Below are 22,116 nucleotides of genomic sequence, written 5' to 3'. Positions count from 1 at the left end.
GGCGGCGAGCCGACTCAGAGAAGGAGCACAGGCATTTTTGCCCAAGCATCCCTCCCCATGCTGTTGCCCACCTACAAACCGAACAAACCCTGGAGACCTCATTGCACATCAGGTTTAAGAGCCTGGTCACAACCACACCATCTATTTAAAGCACACAGCTCCTTGTTAAAAAACCCTGGTTTTTTTGTTAAGGTGGCTGAAAGCTGTTAGGAGACCCCTATCCCCCCCCCCACAGAGCTAAAATTCCCAGAGGCAATCCCTCTTCCCAGGAGACTCTGGGAATTGTAGCCCTGCGAAGGGAATAGGCTTGTATCCTAAAACTCTCAGCACCCTTAACAAACGGCAACTCCATGGATACTTTGGGGGAAGCTATGACTGTTAACTAGGGTTGCCAGACTCAATAGAGGACAGGACTTCTGTGCCTTTAATGGCCCTGCTCTCTTTTGAGTCTGGAAACCTTAAAGAGAAACCAGCAGACCCTCTGTTTAATTTCCAAGCAAAGGGTCTGCTGGTTTCTCTTGTAAGGTTTCCAGACTCAAAAGAGAGCAGGGCAATTAAAGGCACAGAAGTCCTGTCCTCTGTTGAGTCTGGCAACCCTATGGTTAACAGGTAATAAGAGCACTTTAAATATGTGGCCAAGGTATGGCGTTAGATTCAGCTGCCTTCTGAACATAGATGGGGAAATTTGGGCAGGGGGAACCACCGTGTCCTATTCCTCAGGCTGAAAAATGTGCAGGGCCAGCCCTGGAGGTGGGCATGCCCCCCCTCGCAATCTTCAAAAGCCTTCTGCAAGCTATCAGGTCATACCTTTGCCTCACATCCTTCTCCCTGCAGCCTGAAAGGCAAGGAGGGGCAGAAAGAGAGAGTGAAGCCGTGACAGAAGGAGGGAAAACAGATCCCACCCCTATTTTGGCTCTGGCTCTGGTCACAGATAATTATTTACACACACACAAACACACACACAAACACACACAAAACAACAGATAAAATTGATTTATTATTTGGGAAGCTCAAGCTGGCCTTTATCTCAAGCAGAAACCGCTGAGCTTGTGTCTAACCAATAGCAGAGACCACAGTTCAGTGGCAGCGACACACTTGCATGCAGGAAGCCCCAGGTTCAGCATTTGTCATCTCTTGCAAAAATGCTAAGACAAAAGGCCAGGGACCACAGCAGAACTTGGGAGACCAGCTACCAGTCAGAATAGACAGTGCTGTGCCAAACAGACCATCGGTCCGACTCAGGCGGCACACACACGTTCAAAAGCATGTTTTATTTTTCCTCTCAAGGAATCCTGGGAACTACAATCTGTTAAGAGTGCCGGGAACTTCAGGACTGTGAAGAGTAAACTACAATTTCCAGGATTCCTGCTGAGGCAGCGGGCAGAGCATGTGTTTCAAATAGGCTTTAAAGGCCTGGCTATCAAGAGCTGCTAGACAAGCTAGTTACCCCCTTGCCTCTAGACAGTATGCCAGTTGCTGGGGAACGTAAGTGGGAGAGGACAATATTGGCCACTGTGGAAAAAGTAGACAGGCCTTTGGTGCGACCCAGTATGACTCTCCTTATGTTCAAAATGTGCTAGGTGCTGCTCCAGGACTTTGTTTTGAAACACAACACAAGCCCCAATATCAAAACCCACTTGGAATGTTAGATGCCCTTCCATAAATGGGAAATGAGGAGAAGGCTTGTTGCGCAGCACTACAGCATCTGCCTTGTGGGCAGAAGGTCCCAGGTTCATTCAATCTTTGGCATCTGCAGGTAGGGCTGGAAAAGACTTGTGGGGTCGTACCCAACTAAATTGAAATCAGAGTAGACCCCCTAGGATTAGCAGACCTAAATTAATCTTGTCCATTAGTTTCAATTGATCTACTCTGAGCGGGACTAACCTTTTGGTCTGAAAAGCTGGGCAGCTGCTGCCAGTCAGTGCAGACAGTACTGAACTAGATGGGCCAGTGGTGTAACACAGATTTCTATATTCCTATTTCCTCCCCCCCCCCCGCTGAATAGGTTTTGTTATCACAGTGAAGCTCACCCCACCAGCCAAGGGAACTCACCTGAGTCTCTTTAGACATGGATGGCTGAGGATCTGTCTCACTTGGGAGCCTATGAAGAAATGGAGAGATTTCTACTCTTTAGGTGAAAGCTCTCTGGTTCATAAAATTATTTTCTTCTTTCTCCTAGGAGCAAGTTCTGCACCCACCTCATGCGTTTGAAGCACACACCCCACACCCAAAAACTCCTAGGGTCTGTAGTTTGTTAACATTGCTGGGAATTGTAGCTCTTTGAGGGGTAAAGTACAGTTCCCAATATTCTTAGCCATGAATAAAAATACATTCAAATATAAACACATTTATGCATATAAAAGGATGCTGATAATTAACTTGGGAGTCATGCAGATCTCTGGTCTAACCCCCAATGCCAATCTCAGCTAATGCTCACTGACTTTCTGATGAACTTAGACCACAGCCTTATCACAAACACATTCCGCCAGTGCAGAAAGGAGATAAAGACATGTATTCAATCTTTGGTTTGCTAAACTCTATATTTCTTTGCAGGAATCTGCCCCCTGCTTACATACAGGCAAACAGCAGTCACTGTTGCCCTCTCCTTTTGCCCAGCAACTTGGCTAAACAATGTAATTCTAAATATGCCTACTCAGAAACAAGTCCTATTGAGGCTCATTCGCAGGTAAATTGGTTTAGGATTGCAGCCTCATCTTTGTAGCTACAAGATTCTATTAAGCCAGTGGTTCCCAAATTCCCCCATCTGCCCCCATGGACAACTTGAAAATTATTTAGGGTATTTTTTGTTGTTTAGTCATTTAGTCGTGTCCAACTCTTCGTGACCCCATGGACCAGAGCACGCCAGGCACTCCTGTCTTCCACTGCCTCCTGCAGTTTGGTCAAACTCATGTTCGTTAGCTTCGAGAACACTGTCCAACCATCTCTTCCTCTGTCGTCCCCTTCTCCTTGTGCCCTCCCCATCTTTCCCAACATCAGGGTCTTTTCCAGGGAGTCTTCTCTTCTCACGAGTTGGCCAAAGTATTGGAGCCTCAGCTTCACGACCTGTCCTCCCAGTGAGCACTCAGGGCTGATTTCCTTCAAAATGGATAGGTTTGATCTTCTTGCAGTCCATGGGACTCTCAAGAGTCTTAGGGTCTTAGCAGACCACTTAATGATTCTTCTGCCTGTTGTAGATGTGCAGTGCTAGATGCTGCATGATTTCCAGTTGTATTTTTATTGCTTCGTTTACTCCCTATATACTGTACGTTATTGTGTTACAGTTCAAATTCCACAGAATGCATGATGTAAAACATAAAACACAATGTAAGAAATAAAAGAAGCAACACGAATAGAATTAAAAATCAATATGAACCTTTGATGAGATGCAGGTGCCAACTCCTGTCTTCAATCTCAAATCCATAGACATGCCATGGACCACCTGAAGGAAGCTCACAGAGCACTGGTGGTCCACAGACCACAGTTTTGGAACTCCTGTGTTAAATCATGGAGATGTTGGCCTGTCCAGATAATGCGCCCCCTCTAACATCATCCCCAACCAGCAGGGCCAAAAATCAGGAGTGATGGGAACTGTAATCCACCAACATCTGGAGGGCCAGAGGTTCCCCAGTCCTGTGCTAAAACACTGCCTCCTTTAAAAATATTTATCTTCTTTATCCACCTTGGTTATTTAGGGTTAAACGGTATGCTATGCTAACTGCTCGGCTATCAGGATATTTTAAAAACGTAACCCTAGGTGCAAAAGCCCTTCCAATTTTCATCAGGACCACAACCAGTAGGGAAGGGTGGTATAACCAGTGCTATTTTTTTCTAGAAAAAGAGGTGCCAAAACTTACCATGAACACCTCCCTTGTTCTCTTAGAATGGCCATGCCGCCCACCTGAGAGGTGCCAGAACTGAGTTCCAGTGAGTTCCATAAAGTATAACCCCTCTTCCCCAGCTGTGATCTTGACTAAAGATCACCCTTATGCTGCAATTTGCCTTGAACAAAGCTGCTCTCATTATTTAATACCAGGGATTTGAATTTTTTCCTTCTAAGTCCCAGACGTGACTGCTAGCCTGGCAGTTCACACAAGATGTCATTTGGCCCTCAGCTGATGCTATTCATCCTAAGAACAGTCACCAGCTTTTAGACTTTGGACCCTCTCTCCCGGAGGAGCCAACATTCCCTAATGAAAAGGCAAGGTCCCCTCGTCCACACACCCAAACTGCCCATGCTTCTCACCCATCCACTGCATCCAACGCATTCTCCTCCTCCGCTGGGGGTTCACTGATCGCCTCCAGATCTCCTAAGCTGGCTCGTTGCTTTGGGTCCGGTTCACCTGCTTTGTGATAAGTAAAAGCTGTGTCTCTCTGAATGCTTCTTGTTGGAAGCTATGCGGGGGGGGGGGGGGAGTGCTTCTGTGCTCGGGTCCTGCTTGCAGGCTTCCCACAGGCATCTGGGTGGCCACCGGGAGTTAGAGGATTCTGGACCAGATGGGCCATTGGCCTGATTCAGCACTGAGGGCCGCATTCCCTTCGGCATGTGGGGGGTGGGGGACATGCAACTGGTGGGCAGGGCCAGGGGCAAAAGCAGGCAGGACAATGAATGTAAATTTTACCCTTGTATGGCAGGCTAGTTTCAACACACACCATCTCTATCCAAGCAAGCAAGAGGAGGTGTGTGTGTGTGTGTGTGTGTGTACGTGCGCGCATATACATATAGACACACACATATACAAGGTGTGACCGGAAAGTTCGGTGAATGGTCCCAGAAATCGGACAGCAAGAAATATTTGAACATACATACCTTACAGGCCTTCAAAGTAGGCCCCCTCTGATACAATGCACTGTTGACATCGTTTGTAGAACTGTTGGAAACTTCTGTAAAAGTCCTATTTTTGTACTGCTTTCAGTTTGGATGTGTGAAATGTTGGAAAATCTGTGCCCTTTCAGAGCAGATTTCAGTTTTGGGAAAAGAAAGAAATCTAGTGGGGCCAGATCGGGAGACCATTCACCGAACTTTCCAGTCACACCTTGTACATATTTTTGTGTGTGTATTCTAAACTGTTTTTATTAATGTGTTTTAATGTTGTAACATGCCCTGGATCTTAGGGTGAAGGGTGGGTAATAAATATATTATTATGATTATTATTATGTGTTCAAGGGCACATTCTAGCCAGGCAAAAATACTCAAGGAGAATGCAGAGCACAGCAAGTGAGGGGAGTGACTCAGGGAGATAGTATGTGACTGGAGAAAGTTCTGAGGGCCAGATAGAGGGGCCCAGAGGTTCTGCACCCCTGTTCTACAGCATCTGAAGGGCCACAGACTCCCCCACCCCACTTGTGGACTTAAATACAGCCACATCCCTTTTGCCCCTGGTTTAGAAGTGTGAGGAGAGAGATCAGCACTTTAGCACTGCAGGGATGGCAGCCAGGAAGAGGGGTCTCCTCTCTCCCTTACCTTTGGGCTTCTTCTTGCGACGGATGGAAGCCCGGACAATGTCTGAGCCAAAATGATTGTGCCGGTGCCGCTTTGAACGGACATCGCAGAACCAGTCCCCCGACAGGATCTTAAACCAGCTGGGATCCGAGACGGACTCGCGCAGTTTGCTTGAGGGAAGAAAGACAAGTGGGTAGGTGAGGATTGCTTCTCTAGAGCAGAATCTCAGGCTGCAATCTCCTAGCTAGGCGCATTTTCGAATCCCCGCGACTCGGTCCCAGCTCCTGCCCACCTCACAGTTCGAAAGCACACAATGCAAGTAGATAAATAGGTACCACTCCGACGGGAAAGTAAACGGTGTTTCCGTGCGCTGCTCTGGCTCACCAGAAGCGGCTTAGTCATGCTGGCCACATGACTTGGAAGCTGTACGCTGGCTCCCTCGGCCAGTAAAGCGAGATGAGTGCCGCAACCCCAGCATCGTCCACGACTGGACCTAACAGTCAGGGGTCCCTTTACCTTTACCCCTCACTGAACTCAATGGGAGTTACTTCTGAATAGACGTATGTAATATTGTGCTGACCATCTCAGAATAAGTAACCCTATCCTATATCCCAGAGATGCAGAACCTGTGTCCCACCCCCAGATGTTGATAGACTCCATCTCCCATCAGCCTCAGCCAGCACTGCTAATAGCCAGGAATGATGAGAGCTGTAGTTCAAATATACATAGGGTCAAAGCTCCCCATGCCCTGCTATCTGGCCATGGAATGCTGACTGATTTTGGGGGGCAGGAAGTGAAAAATTGTGGAGTGGTAGCACCCTGGAAGAAGGCGCTGGCTGGCTAGAATTCTGAACTGAAGCACTTCATGCTGCAACATTTTGTTGCAGACTTTCACTCATATGAAATAATAAAAATATTTTTTTTTACGACATGCCCTTTACCAGCAGTTCCCAGGGCAGTTTACAACAATTTTAAACTCAGCATTAAAAACAACTAAAGCCAACGACAGTCAGAGGAACAGGGTGAGTCCTGAAAACATACATTGCAGGTGTCCGAGGCCAGGGTGAAAAGGCACATCTTCAGCAATTGCCGAAAGCTGCACAGCAGCTGTGTCTTGCACTACATTTCAGAACCATTTCAGCTCAGAACCTTTTCTGAAAACCTTTTCCACACAGGCAGCTGAGATAGGAATTCTTTCCAAACGTGCCTCATAAATTCCATGCCAAATGCCCACAAAGAGAGAATCCAGGGACTGAAATATTTCATCCTCCACCTGCCCCCAACAATTCCTTCCTATATAGACAGAATCAAAGGAGGATGCCTTATACGGAACCAGACCATTGGGCTCTCTAGCTCAGTATTGTTTACACTGACTGGCAGCAGATCTCTGGGGTTTCAGGCAAGCGTTCCCTCCCAGCCCTACTTGGGGAAGCTGGGGATAGAACCTGGGACCTTGTGCATATAAAACAAATGCTCTGCCACTGAGCCAGTGCCCCTCCCAGAATTTTTACTGACTCAGATGAATTATAGCTACGAAACGTAAATTACATTTGCTCCATTCCAGCTAAAGAAAGTGTGCTCCTTTGTTAACTGAACTCAGGTTAGGGGTGTGTGTGTGTGGAAAGTGGCAGAATACAAAATAAACCAGCCTAGCCAGTTTGTTTGGTGTTGCTTTTCAGCCAGTTGCCATAATAAGAGAGAGAGAGAGAGAGGTTATCGGCCAGTTATTTTCTCCTCAGCTGTATATCTTTCACTTTTTAGCAGAGCCCACTAAGTCTAGTTTTGTCCCCAGCCTCCACCCTGCAGAGTTCTTCAAGGGTATCATTGAGACTGTCAGTGCCACAAACCTGGAAAGGGAAGCAAGGCAGGTGGAGGCTTGCTGAGGGCAGACTGGGGTTGGTGGGGGGGGGGGTCTCAGGAAGAGCCACAGAAACTTGTCCTCGTCCTGTTTTTTGGTTAGCCTAACTCAGGGGTCAGCAAATGTTTTCACCAGGGGACCGGTCCACTGTCCCTCAGACCTTGTGGGGGGCCGGACTATGTTTTGAAAAAAAAATATATGAAGGAATTCCTATGCCCCACAAATAACCCAGAGATGCATTTTAAATAAAAGGACACATTCTACTCATGTAAAAACATGCTGATTCCTGGACCGTCCGCGGGCTGGATTTAGAAGGCGATTGGGCCGCATCCGGCCCTCGGTCCTTAGTTTGGGGACCCCTGGCCTAAGTGATGCCATTTTGCTTCTCTGGAAAACTGCCTGCTTTAGAATTTAGGAGGGTGAGCCACAAATATGTGAAGACCAGATAACATTGCTAGGCGATTGTCAGGAAAACTTCCCTCTGCCAGGCAACTCTCCCCTTCAAGGTCTCCAGGCAGGGTGTCCTGTTTCGATCAGCGCAAGGAACCTCGACAGGGGGAAAGCCTATAAAAAGTATGAACAAAGGCTATTTGCGGCGGCTTCACCATCACAGTGGTGAGTGTGGCTTGCCCGCTCTGTTTTACTCAGCTGAATAAATTAGTGATTATGGGAATCTCCTCTGCCTACAGCAGGCACCCCCAAACTGCGGCCCTCCAGATGTTTTGGCCTACAACTCCCATGATCCCTAGCTAACAGGACCAGTGGTCGGGGAAGATGGGAATTGTAGTCCGAAACATCTGGAGGGCCGAAGTTTGGGGGTGCCTGGCCTACAGCATTTATTGGCTTTTCAGTGACCAAGGCAGCTTGGGCCCGATTAGCGGACCCCAACAGGTGCGGCAGTGCCCTAATGGACCAGTATCCACCAGCTGGTCCTGGTATAAGGAAGTCTCTGTGTTCATACATGTTGGGGCTGCCACCACAAAGCTGCCTCTCACCTGATGCGTCCTTCCTCCGACATCCGCAGCTGAGAGTCTCTCCGCAGCACTTCCGCAATGGCGTTCTGCTCCTCCTCAGTCAGAAAGCTGAGGTCCAGCAAGGAGTCCATGCCAATGTCTTGATCCATGGGGGTGGGGAGGAGAAGCACTCTGTGTGAGAGTCGCAAGCCAACTCCGCCAGGGTCTAAACGCTGCTCTTCTGAAAGGCCCTTCAGGTTTGGCCTGTCAGTACATCATCCTGCGACATGGAAGCGGGAGGTCCAGCCAGCAGGCCAGTATTATTACCCCACTCTTTGCCATAGGTACAGCAGCGGCTCTCAAGAAGCCTTCTAGGTAATGTTCCATGGAGACTACACTCCGTCCTGATTGACCATTTTGAGAGACAAGGCCACAACCAGCTGAAAGAGAAAGGCAGGAAAGACACAATTTTAATGCCAGAAGCTCATTCTCAAGCGGAACACATTGATGTCAATTTAAAAATCAGTTGAACCACCATGAATTGTTCCAAAGAACCTTGGGAACTGTAGTCGGCTGGGCCTCTGAGACTGCTGTCTAAGATCCATAGCCCTCCCCCCACAAAACTACAATTCCCAGAGTTCCCTGAGAGAAGAGGGAATGACGAACAAGACCGTTCGACATCTGTGCTATGAATGTACCAAAACTAAAGGGTTTGTTTCCCATTACCAAGTACTGCTTTTGAGGAGAATGTCTCCCCAGGTGATTCCTGAGAAGAAATCTGTTGACACAGATTCCTTGTCCTTATTTTTAAATGCCCCTTTGTACAACACCCTCCCATCATTATGGTCATGGGTCAAGGGTGGGAGCAATTGCAGCCCAAAGCATCTCTTCAAGAAACTGCTTCAGGAGTTCAGCTGTACACTGGCGGGAAATGCTTCTACAGCCAGAACATGGGAAGCATCTGAATAACAATGCTTCTGGATTATGGTTTTTCAAAGGAAAGCCGAACAGTGGACATGGAAGAATTAGACACAGCAGGGGTACTACGACAAGTCATCCAATCCCAACTGTGTTTACGGAGAAAGAGACACAGCTAGAGTAGAAACAAGTCACGCTTGCAGTGCATCTGTGCTGCATCCCGAAGAAAGATCCTGCAATGGAAGAGAAACGCAGATGGAGTGCCCTAAAGCAGGACACTTTGCAACAGCTTCTGTGCAACTCAAGGGATGCAATTCAAGCAGACTGAGCTCAGGCCTTGCTTGTGCTTTACATTTAAAGCTGTAACATACCACTCTAAACAGTCGTTCTATGGATTTGCATTTTGTTGTAATTTTATGATGTTTTAGGATTTTTTTAAAAAAATCTCGTAAACTATTTTGAATTCCTCCCCTATATTTTAAGTAGTCTATTCAATTCAGTTCTCAATTAAAGGCAAACCTAGCTAATTTGCACTTTCCAATACAATTTGCAAGGGAAACACTTTGTAATTCACACTTCTCCAAATTTTGTACTCCAGTAATGTGTACAAAATACATATACTAAAGTAAACTGTGCATACCTGTTAGTGAAAATGAACAATAAGAATGCACGATACTAGGGGAAATAATTCTGCCTCGGGCACCAAAGTACCTTGGACAGGATCTATATATATTCCAGATGTGTACCCCTGTTAGCTTATACCAGTCAAAAGATAAAAGGTGCATTTTAGAGGCTGAGAAGAAAAGGGCAAAAACCAAAAGAAAATGCTACAATAATCCGGATGTGGGTTTCACATTCCTGTTGCCTTGAGTTCTTGCTTTGTCAGCGTGCTATTGTGCAGGATGCCTCAACCTGCCACTTTCTTGGTCCACTTCCTGTATCTGATGAAACAGCCCCTGAGCGACAAAAGTTCATGTCTCAATCATCTGGAAGATGCATTTTTACTCGAGTCATATTAACATAGCCTCTTCACTTGCCCTGACCACCCCTTCTGAACTTAATGTTATCCAGTACTGAAATCCCATGTTAAATACAGAAATCAAGCATTCAGCGATTACTTCAAAAGTATTCAAATATTCAAGAGAGAGAAAGGAAGAAATACACTGGTGACGATTCAGCACCCAAACATGTAGACGAGACGATAATCCTGCCATCCAGAAAAAATTACAGGGAGTTTGTAACTTTTCAGTGGGATGCAAACATTTGTACAACAAACACCTTCTGCTACCCCCAACCCACAAAACAGAGGGCAAATCAGGAAACCCAGTTTGGCAGATCACAGGATGTGATGTGGTTTGTGCCATTATCTATAGCAGACAATGTGAACACCCAGATTAGTTTAAAACACGAAAAGAAGAGCGCTGCTGGATCGGGCCAAACACCCATTTAGTCCAACATTAGCCATTCAGATGGACATGGGAAGCCCACAAGGGCAAGTAGATTATACGAGGCAATGGCTCCCCAGTAACTGCCATTCAGAGCCATGTCGCTTTTGATCCTGGGTGTTGTAGGTACTTACTTACACAGCCACAACTTTGCATGGCTGGGTGGGAAATAAATAAATAAATGGAGAGCGGAGGAAACCCATTCTCGGTTTATTTATTCCCATTACATCTGTGCAAAAGCTGTGATGGCTCTGGCTGCATCCCAGAGCCCTCGTACCGTCTTCCCAAAGCCAAAAACCCGCACTAAAATGCTGGTTAATTTTCATGAGGGATTAAATATATATGTATATTATTATGCAAATTTCTGCAGCATGTGGAGAACTTAATTTAAGACTGGAAAGAGGAAAAGCAGAGGGAAACAAAATTGAGACATCCTTCCATCCCTAGGGCTGTGTGAAAAAAGGTTTCTTTCTGCCCATCCTGAATCTCCCACCATTCCGCTTTATTAGGTGACCCTCAGCTCAGGCGTTATGAAAGTACATAGGATTACTTTTATGGTCACATTCAATTTCTTCCCACATTTGGGGCATAAGCGATTCCTAAGCCTAGAGTAGGCGTGGAGGCCCAATTTTATACCCCAAGATCTGCATTCTTTCCTGAGCAACCTTTTGGGAGGCACATGTGGGAGGGGCCAGAGGCAAAAGTGGGTGGAGCAACTAATGCAACTTTTACCTTTGTACAATGGGCTAGGCCCACCTCTTTCCAGACAAGCAAGAGGACCAGGGAGAGGTGCGGCTTGGAGAAAGTTCCAGGGGCCAGATGGAGAGGTCAGGAGGGCCACATTCAGTCCTGGGCCTGTCCCCAGGAAAGCTGGGCAAGCTTTGCCAGACCGCTACCACTTCTTCAGTCCCCTTGCAGACACATGCCCTCCCCCTTCATTTTCAGCCTAGCCCTTGCCCAAGTCCAGGATGGAACTCTGGGGCATTCCTCCTTGCAAACACACATGCCTGCGTCCGGGAGATATTTCAATGGGCTTTTCCTTTTCCTTTTTTACAGCCACCTGAAGTTTACTTGGGCATTTCGGGCAAGTTCTTGCTGTGATGAATCACACCCTGCACAAACACAGCCTCTCCCTCCACACACACACACACACACACACACACGGACTCAGCTCACAGCTTCCAGTCTCCTGCTCCCTTTCCACATCTCCTCTCCGGTTCAGGTTCAAGCCCAAGACACGGTTAAACATTGCTTGTTATTTAAAGAGCTTTCAGGCACTAAACAAAAAGGTATGTCCATGTTCCAACTTTTGCCTCACTGCTTAGCAGGTGATCACAAAGACATTGCGGCAGGTGTTTCCTATTAAGGGGCCATGTGGGGGGGGGGAAACCTCTGTTAATTACTAAACCTGCCCATTTCAAAATCACTTTGGTCAAGAATGCCAAGATACAAAGATTCTGATCATTTGTAGCATAGGCTACAATCTGTAGAATCTGTAGTGTAGCAGTGGGTCGGTTATGGTGAGATGCAAGGAAGTACAGATCCGGGATTTTTTTCCAGAGCAGGAGCAAGGATATCATCTGATGAAGCACCAGGGTAATGGACAGCCCCCCACCCCTTGCCTCAGGGATCGATGAAGGGAAAAGTCGATACCTTCACAGTGCAACAACACTTTCTAAAACGTGGGTTATAGAATGGGGATGGGAGTGGGGAATTTGGTGCAGAAAAAAATGTCTTGGGTCAGGCCAGCACTCATTGTTTGCAATGGGTGGCAATAAATTACAGGGGTGTGCAATATTGCCTCCTGGATATTTCTTACTGAATCACAGGAACAGAGTATAAACTGGCAGCATTGTTTTATTACTGTAGGTTATTTACAGAGATGAGAAACCTTTTTCAGCACGAGGGCCACATTCCCTTCTGCACAATCTTCTGAGGGCCACATGCAAAAGTGGGTGGAGCAATAAATGTGAATGTTTCCTTTGCCCTGTAGGCTATAGTCTACATACACTCCCACCCCAGGGCCACTGAGGGGTGTGGCCAGTGGAGAGGAAAATGTGATTGGGGAAGAGTTCCAAGGGCCACATAGCCCTGAGGTTCCACACCCCTGGCCCTGGGTTATATCAACCAACCACATTTTATCTAAGACTACGTCGCCTCCCCTGGCCCCCATCCACCTCCTCTGGACAGTCAGCAATCTAGTTTCTAGCTTCCTCCTAAAGCTTGTGTTGGGAAAGTTATGGTGCATTCTTGGGCAACTGGATGGAGGAAGGTTGCATAAGAAACAGCCAGAAACATCATTATCTCCAGGATGAGGCAACCGGCTTGTTTGACAAAAAAAGACGCCAGTCTTGGTTGGTTTTCCCTCGCCCAAAACTTCTGCCAAAGCTCTCTCAAACAGAGACAGGGTTGATTGGAGAGCTGTGTGTGGCGCCTAATACCAGAGGGCAGTGGGCAATACATGGTGGTTCAGGAGACAGCCTGGTTGCACCTGATGAGTAAGGGGTGGAGCAGACATGCTTATTCCATTTTTATAAAGCAGCCTTCAAAATTATTTCCACTCCCTCAGGTTATTACCATGTGCCAGGTGCAGAGAGAGCATCAAATAATGACAGATCAGGAGAAACCTTCTGTTGTTGTCTTTCGGCTTCTGTATGTTCCATCTGAACTTTTCTTCAGCCTGAGGGCCACATCTCTAATACATAACCTTTTGGGAGGGGGCACATTCCAGTGGTCAGTGAGTCCAGAGGAAAAGAATAAGGGGCAGAGATAAAAGCCGGCAGAGCAATGGGTGGGACTCTTATCTATGCACCAAGCTGAGCAAGAAATCGGAGTTTCTGCAAGCAGAACTCAGCCAAGCCACAGGGATTATCACAGGTCAGAGCCACATCCCAGCCAGGCGAAAGAACTCAAGGAAGGGCACAGAGTAGGGCCAGTAGGGCCTGGAGAGAGTCCTGAGTTCCAGATAGACAGTCCTAGAGGGCCACATTCGGCCCCCTGACCAGAGGCTCCCAACCCCTCTGTTAAAAGACACATTGTGGGCTAAACACACCCAGCTCCTTCAACTGTTTTTCTCTCTGCCCCTGCAACTCATAGGCCACCAGGAGTGCCTTGCCCCAACAAGGAACAAGGAAACGGATCTCTACTCCAGCCCAGGGATCCAGCCTGGGATTTGCCTAGCGCTCTTCCCAGAAAATCAACATTCAACTCTGAACCAGCCCAGCTCAGCCTGCTTTCCACCCTGAGGGACTCATTCCCCTGGGACAGGAAGAAGGAATTCCCTATTTCCCTCCCTCCACCCTGTGTTAACAAGTGCCCTACAGGCAGATTGGCGGCTGTCAGACTGTTTTGCAGGCTTCATCCCCAGCCATCTGCAATAGAGATCCAACCCTTCTCTCCCTTGATCCTCTCCCCACTCCCTTCAGGAGTGTGCAGCTTGCAGCAGGTCTCAACTTGTCCTCCCCAATCCATCTGAATCATATTCAGCCAAAAACCTGGCAGCAGCCATTCCATGAGGGTGCAGCAGAGGAAGGAAGAAAAGAGATGCAGCAGGGCCACCTTATAGGCACAGCTAAGAGTCTAGCATAGGGATGCGGGTGGCGCTGTGGTCTAAACCACAGAGACTAAGGGTTTGCCGATCGGAAGGTCGGTGGTTCAAATCCACACAACGGGGTGAACTCCCCATTGCTCTGTCCCAGCTCCTGCCCACCTAGCAGTTCGAAAGCATGTCAAGTGCAAGTAGATAAATAGGTACCACTCCGACGGAAAGGTAAACGGCGTTTCTGTGCGCTGCTCTGGTTCACCAGAAGCGGCTTAGTCATGCTGGCCACATGACCCAGAAGCTGTCTGCAGACAAATGCCGGCTCCCTCGGCCTATAGAGCGAGATGAGCACCGCAACCCCAGAGTCATCCACGACTGGACCTAATGGTCAGGGGTACCTTCACCTTTAAGAGTCTAGCACCTTTTGTGCCTCCTGCCCTGAATTGCTTCACTCTAGCTGTTCATTAGAACAACTTGCAACTAATAACTTTGCTTCGCTCGCCCCCAACCCTCTTTTCTCCTAAACCATTTTCCTTCAGTGCTGTGTCTTTTTTAAATTGTAAACCTGAGGGCAGGGACTGTCATTTATTGATTGCTTGATGATTTGTAAGCCTCTCTAAACCACTCTTAGGCCTTAAGCTATTTTCTTGTTTTAAAGAAATAAAATCACACCAGGCATCCATTTTGCTCATTAAACTCAAGATATCTTTTAAACGGCAGCATGAACAGTTCTTGCAGTTTCTTGTCTTTCCAATCCTAAATCCAACTTGCCACATTTCTTCAGCAATATATTCATTTATTTATTTTAAATCCCCATGAAAATTTGTCAGCATTTTAGCCTATCTCCTGATATACACATTTGCATATACAATTGTGACTGATACACACATTGCAAGCAGCCCACCCCCGCCCGCCCCTAATATAAGACATTTTTCTTTGCAAGTTATTTTCATGGTGTTATGAGAATTATAAGGTCTAAGATCTAAGATATAAAATAAATGTACCAAGCAAACACATACATAAATATATAAACCACATGTCTGAAACAGTACAGGAAAAAAGTCCCGAAACCATTTTGTCTCTCCCAATTGACCTCAAATGTTTCTCTTTGCTCACAAATCCTGCCTTAAACCTACAAAAGGACAACCTGCAAATGGACTCTACTGTATATGGGCTCTTGGGTACCCCATAAGGGAAAAGGAGTTTTTTTCTTTTAAAAATGGCCAAGTAGGGGATTTGAACCCTGATCTCCCAGGTCCTAGTCCTGCACTCTAACCACTACACCACAATGGCTCATCAATTTTCCTTTCCTAAAAATTCAGGAGTGATTAATAGGCTGTATACACTGAAGTCTATCCTATGATGGGGTTTATGACGTATAGTTTATGTGCATGGTGACAAACCGCTGCTGTTGAAGTGAGATCAAATGCAGAGGTTCCCTATCCTTCTTGCACCGTGGCACAAAGGTGGGTGGTAAAGTGATTTTTTTTCGGGGGGGAGGCATTGTCACTAGGTACCCCTGATTGTATCCCTGTGAGGGTGACAGAGGTCTGCCAACAACTTGCAGCACCCTTAACAAATGACAGTTCACAGGTTTATTATTATTTGGGGGGGGGGAGCTATGGCTGTTTTAAAGTGATATAATACGGCTTTAAAAGCGTAATGCAGATTAGGCCTAAATCCTGCCCCCCCCCCCCAAGATCAAAAGGCCTATTGGCAGATAAGTGGATGTTACCTTAAATCTTAACTGGATATGTTTGTGTGTATTCTGGAATTGCTGCAACTCAAACACATTTCTTTTCTTGTTTTTGTTACCTTTGCAAATATTTTTTTAAAGAATTCAAACACATTAAAGTAACATTTTATATCTTGATAGGCACTTAAGAGATGAACGGCAGCAGCTCAGCATTTTTGTGTTTAGACAACCAAGAAAGAACCAGCTTAGACAAGGCCTGGATGTTGCCATGTGATTTAGAAACAAGAAGCTGTTATGCTAGAAAGGCATCATTGTTCTATATAATATGGCAGGCATCCCCAAACTGCGGCCCTCCAGATGTTTTGGCCTACAACTCCCATGATCCCTAGCTAACAGGACCAGTGGTCAGGGATGATGGGGATTGTAGTCCAAAACATCTGGAGGGCCGAAGTTTGGGGATGCCTGTAATATGGCATTGAAATCAATGTGATACCACTTTCAACAGTCATGGCTACAATTCCCAATCAACTTCACAGTGAACTATGGGAATTGTAGCTCTGTGAGGGGAATATGGGCCTCCTAACAACTCCCAGCACCCTTAACAAACTAAAACTCCCAAGATTCTTTTCAGGAAGCCATGACTATTTAAAGTGGTATCCTAGTGCTTTAAATGTATGGTGTGAATGTGGCCAAGGCCAAACATGTTTTGGAGCATTGCTTTTCACTACCTCAGTGTTTTTCAAACTTGGGTCCTGTCCAGCTGTTGTTGGACTACAACTCCCATCATTCCTGACAACCAGTTCTGCTAGCTAGGGATGGTGGGAGTTGTAGTCCAACAACAGCTGGGGTCCCAAGTTTGAAAAACACTGAGGTAGTTAAAAGCAGCGCTCCAAATTTCACAGTGACAGAAGTCATGACTGTTCAGGAAGAAACCAACAACTCCAGGGTACATACATGCTTTTAGGTTTATAAAACACCTGCAGTCCAAGTGTTACAATTCAGCAACCAGTAGTCCCAGACAATCAGCAAATACAGTCATACTTCTGGTTACATTTGCTGCGGGCTGCGTATTTTTGGCTTAAGAACATGGCAGACCCGGAAGGGTTTACTTCTGGGTTCCACCGTGCGCGCATGCGCAGAAGCATTCAGCGCGCTTTGCGCATGTGCAGAAGCGCTCTATCGGTGCTTCGTGCATGTGCGGAAGCACAGCTCTGGATATGTACTTTTCGAGGTGAGAATGGCACCCCAGAATGCATCAAGTACGTATCCAGAGGTACCACTGTATTAGGGCTCATCCAGACTTCCGTTTGCCCTGCCATTTTCCTTGTAGGGAATTCCACTGCTTACTGTGAAATCAGAGCAAATGTCAATTGGGTTTTTCTGAGCAAAGCAGTGGGGCAAACGGAAAACTGCTAGGACCTGGGCCTAGAAATATTGGGAGATGCAGGAAAGCGCTCAGACCTATGCTTACTCATCACATGACAAGCGGAAGTGTGGGCAATTATAGAATCGTAAAGTTGGAAGGGACCCTGCGGATCACCTAGTCTGACCCCCTGCGATGCAGGAATATGCAGTTGTCCCGTACAGTGAATCGAACCTGCAACTTTGGCCTTATCAGCACCACGCTTTAACCAACTGAGCTAAGCAGGCTCCCTCAGTCTCAAATGATCGCAGTCCCATGAGCATCCCTTGAAGGCAAAGATGACTACTGTCTTGAGGAAACTGCCAGAAACAAACTCAAGGACCAGAGTTCTTCTGAAGAACTAGGACCTTTACAGACACAAACAAACAAACATGCTTCCTCCTCACACAAGGACAAGGAACCAATGTGGCTGAGGTCTTACCACACTCCTAAATATGTTCAGGTTGTGGTTCTATTTCTGTCTCCGATGGAAACAAGAGAGAGGTGCTCAACCACTATTGTGGGCGGGATAGAGGAAAATAAGCAGTATACAGTTCACAGAATACAGAGGAGCACAGCAGAAACAAAAAACAACCAGATGCACAAGCTGATCAAACTTTTGCAAATAGCCCTGTGACACACTGAAAGCACTTACGAAACTCCACCTGTTGGACACACAGGTACACCTTAGCCAAACAGAGAACACCCTCAGCCATATATGCATTTATATACAGCACACACCCCACACAAATGAGCTGAGGGTATTAAACATGAGGATTGCCAACTTTAATTGGATTAATCAATAAAAAATTAGTTGATTAACAGATAAAGGCCAATCTTAATTGGAGGGTCTGCAAGTTAAGGGTGCCATTGTTTAGTTTCTGAGGCTATCAAAACAGGGAACGAGACAAGAAAAATGTTAAAAGGAGAACATTCTTCCCAAATACAAGCAGTACTGTAGTTGTTGCTTTAAGACAGCTCACGTCCCTCCAAATTCCGACTAACCTAAGGAGAAGGAACCTAGTGCTGTTTGACCCCATTGCACTTTCCTTTATCTATCTGCATCCTTTGACATGCACCCAACTCTGGAGTGGGACACTACGGTCACCATTTTTAACAGCTCATGGAACCTGGTCAAGCAGTTGCACATTTTGTGAGGAAAAAACATTACTGTCCATGAGCATCTTGTTTCAGAACAAAGGGGGTTAATTAAACTCCATGTTTAATTCCCTTCTAGGGATAGATGAATCTGTCAAATTTGGATTCTTTCATGCTCTCATTTTTACCAACCTCAAGTTCAGTTCACCCTGTTTCTGTACCAATTAGCCATTTCCCCCACAAAAATCTGCACAAAATCCATATGCATTTTCCCATCAATTTCTCCTAAAATATGCAGTTTGGTGCACAATTTTACCCAATGTAAACTTTTTGCTAACCTTTCCCTCTAATGCAGAGCAGTTTCGTACATCATTTTCACCAATCTGTGCATTTTTTTTGGTTTGGCAAACTGCACTACAGTACATAAATTCAGAGAAGTACGGTATGTATTTTGAAGGACAGCTGTGCCTTCAGCCCTCTTTACTGGCTCAGGAATTGCAAATCAGGTAGCTTTGTATGAAAATGCAAGCCGAACAAAATGCTCCTGTTTTCACCAGCTGCTAAAAGCACAGGGATCTTGCATACAAAGGGATGGATGGCGCACCAACTGCCAGTTCACTGCCTTTGCTGTTTTTATTGGGGTCACACATGTGTCACCTCTGGGACAGCAGTGCACTTTGGTAATTTTAGACTCTAGAGCCAATGGTCTCCTGGCTGGGGCCAGGGGAGCTTTAAATAGTAATGTGCATTCCTTCAGTTACGGTACTTCAAAATGGTTACATAGGAAGCTGCCTTACACTGAGTCAGTCTAACAGTCCATTTAGCTCAGTGCTCTCTGCACAGGCAGACAGCTGCTCTTGAGGATTTCAGACTGGGAGGCCCAAGACATTCTTCCCCTTGACTTCAGAGGCTACAATTGTAAAATTGGCCCTGTTGTGATTGGAGACCCTCCTGCTCCTTCTGCTCAGGTGGGGGCTCTGCACTTTTGCCCCACCCTGGGAGCACCACTAGCTCTGAGGTGCCTGGGAACCCCCTTAGGAGACCCCCCTCTTTCAGTGGGACTCCATCCCTTGGGAGTTGGGTCTGCAAACCAACTGTTCTTTCACACAAACACCCCCTGCCCCGCCGATCTTCTTCGGTGCTCCATGTGAAGGGGGAAGTGTGGCGGCTCTGGGGTGGGGAAACCAGTCCTCCATCCAACCTTTGCTTGTAGGAAGGCCAGGTGGTGTTCCAGTAGCACCTTAGAGACCAACTAAGTTTGTCATTGGTATGAGCTTTCGTGTGCAGAAGGGTCCCACAGCATGCAGAGTGAGCAGGGGGGGGGCTCCCGGAAACACAAGAAAGCTGGCTCACCACATTTTGAAACCAGTGAAGTCAAGTAACAAGGGGGACCCACCTTTCACCCAAAAAAGCCCATTAAATCCAGAGCCTAAAGTGACTGAAATTGTACCGCGGACATAGCATATGCACACTGCAGCTCTCGAGCAACCAGCATGGATGGGCAAGCGGCTATCACACACAAATATATACGTACGCTTTCCTCCAGGCACTCCCCAAACAGGTATTCGCAGCTGAACAGGATCTGGGAGACGCAGAGACAAGCAGAAACTTGAGAGCCAAACCAACTCCGCAGCATATTACACAGTTCCTTCCCTCCCGGATCCTGCCTCAGCTCTCCCATATGCTCCTGCTGAGCCTCACGCCCAAAGCGTTTGCCAACAGGAAAGGAAAAGGAGGAAGTCATGTTACCTGCCCAGGTGGGGTCCCTACCCTGCAAGACCCAGCCGGCCAGAGGGAGGTGGGGTGTGCGCGACTGAGTGCCACTGTGGCAGCAGAAGGATCCTGGGGGAGCTAGCAAAGCAGAAGTTTGATCTCTTGAGTTATCCCCACTTTCCTCTTCCTCCTCTGCCTGCCTTGTACTTTCTCAATGCAGCTCAGAAACAGCCCAAGCAGGAGAGCTAAGGCTGAGTCAAGCGCAGAGAGAGAGAGAGAGAGAGAGAGAGGAGGAAACACCTACCCACAAGGCTAGCGGGAAAGCCGGGCCTGGAACCAAATCTGCTGCCTGGGCCGGAGTGGACTGCCTGAATCCAGCCACTGAAGACTGACATTTGGAGCTAAGGAGCCGAGCTGGTGGGTCGGGTGTCCATGCAAAAAGTGGCTTGGAACTCATAAGGAGGGGGAGGAATTTGATTCAGTCCACATGTAAAAGTGAACCGGCCTAATTCACATTTTCCAAAACAATACATGAGCAGAAGCCATCTCTCAAAATCTGCTTTTTGCAGTGCCATTTGCTAACCAAGAAATGCATACAAAAATGCATGTACTAAGGTAAAGTGTGCATATCGACCCAGTGTGGTGTAGTGGTTAAGAGCGGTAGACTTGTAATCTGGGGAACCGGGTTCAAGTCTCGGCTCCTCCACATGCAGCTGCTGGGTGACCTTGGGCTAGTCACACTTCTCTGAAGTCTCTCAGCCCCACCCACCTCACAAAGTGTCTGTTGTGGGGGAGGAAGGGAAAGGAGAATGTTATCCGCTTTGAGACTCCTTTGGGTAGTGATAAAGCAGGATATCAAATGCAAACACTTCTTCTCTTCTTCTATTAGTGAAAATAACATAAAGCTCTATTAGGGGAAATTGCTTTGTAAAAGTGCATACAGTACATTTGGCAAAATTGCATAGAAAAATGTGTATATCAGGAAAAATTCACACAAAAATGCTGCTGTGTTTTCATGAGGACATTTCAAAATAATAATAATTGCTGATGTGGAAATGTGGAGAACATAAATTCAAATTGGAAAATTGAAAAGCCAAGAGACACCAACAGATATCCAATCTCTCAACTTCAGTTTCTTATGTTCCCATTCTTCAGCTCAGTTTGCCGCATGTCTACACCAGTTTGTGATTTTTTTCATATTTATAATAAAATTTTATTTACAAATGTTGATTATCACAAACATTTGTAATCTATATGCAGTCTGCATATTTACAATAAAGCAAAGGCACTATGTGGTTGAATATTGTCCTGATGTTTGATGAACAAATAAGAACTTGTCTACTGTATTATGTTAAATTTGACACTCTGATAGTTCATATTTATCAAATCAATCTCTCATTGATGGAGCACTATTTTTGCTATACATATTTTTGCAATGTGTGGTTGTTGTTTTTTAAGTTCTCATGAAAATCTGTTAGCATTTTATTGCAAAATTTCCCTATATACTTTTTCCCCCAAGCAAATTTCCCAGATACATTTTTGTACATACCTGTAGTTCTCACCAATATTCTTTCCCCTAATATACATGTTTTATTTGGAGAACTGGAGAATTTCTAAAGATAAATGCATTTTTATTCATGTCTTGTTTTGGGATGTGTGAATTAGGTAGGGTTCACTTTAAAATGCGAGAGGAACTGAGTTCCTCCCTCAGCCCCATTTGGGCATAGAGAAGACAGCTGGATCTCACAGCAACTGACCTGTGGTTACAAGATTTTAATCTTCTTCTCCAACTCTCAGAGGAAAGTGTAAAGTCTCAGAGTGAGGGGCCAGAATAGTCCCCCCCCCATCCTTTATTTCTCAACACTATCACCTCTCACATTTCCTCTGAGGAGCTCAAGAGTGGCAGACTCAAGAGTCACCTTATTTTATCCTACCGTGCAAAGTAGGTTAAATTGGGGACATGTGAGTGGCCCAAGCCCCAAGGTGACCTACTGACCTTTGTAGCTGAGCAAGGATTTGAACTTGAGATTCCAAGTCCAGCACTCTAACCAC

General features: G+C 46.3%; 1 protein-coding gene across 4 annotated transcripts in view; it reads right to left on the bottom strand.

Annotated features, from left to right (window-relative positions):
* Nucleotides 1-20,333, bottom strand: part of SYTL1 (synaptotagmin like 1) — a 33,082-nt gene extending 12,749 nt beyond the window's left edge. The window contains exons 1-6 of one of the 4 annotated variants that reach the window (XM_035120274.2): nucleotides 20,101-20,333; nucleotides 19,886-19,933; nucleotides 8,294-8,691; nucleotides 5,462-5,610; nucleotides 4,244-4,343; nucleotides 2,053-2,101 (exon numbers count right to left, since the gene is read on the bottom strand). In XM_035120274.2, the coding sequence (XP_034976165.2) occupies nucleotides 2,053-2,101; nucleotides 4,244-4,343; nucleotides 5,462-5,610; nucleotides 8,294-8,421 (426 nt within the window). In that variant the 5' untranslated portion in view covers nucleotides 8,422-8,691; nucleotides 19,886-19,933; nucleotides 20,101-20,333. The other 3 variants (XM_035120275.2, XM_060275761.1, XM_035120277.2) reach the window with 3 other exon arrangements.
* Between the last annotated feature and the right edge of the window lie 1,783 nt (nucleotides 20,334-22,116).

Source organism: Zootoca vivipara, chromosome 6 (assembly GCF_963506605.1).
Source record: "Zootoca vivipara chromosome 6, rZooViv1.1, whole genome shotgun sequence".
Taxonomy (NCBI): domain Eukaryota; kingdom Metazoa; phylum Chordata; class Lepidosauria; order Squamata; family Lacertidae; genus Zootoca; species Zootoca vivipara.
Note: the sequence above shows the minus strand (reverse complement) of the source record. Positions and strands in the feature narration are given on the sequence as shown.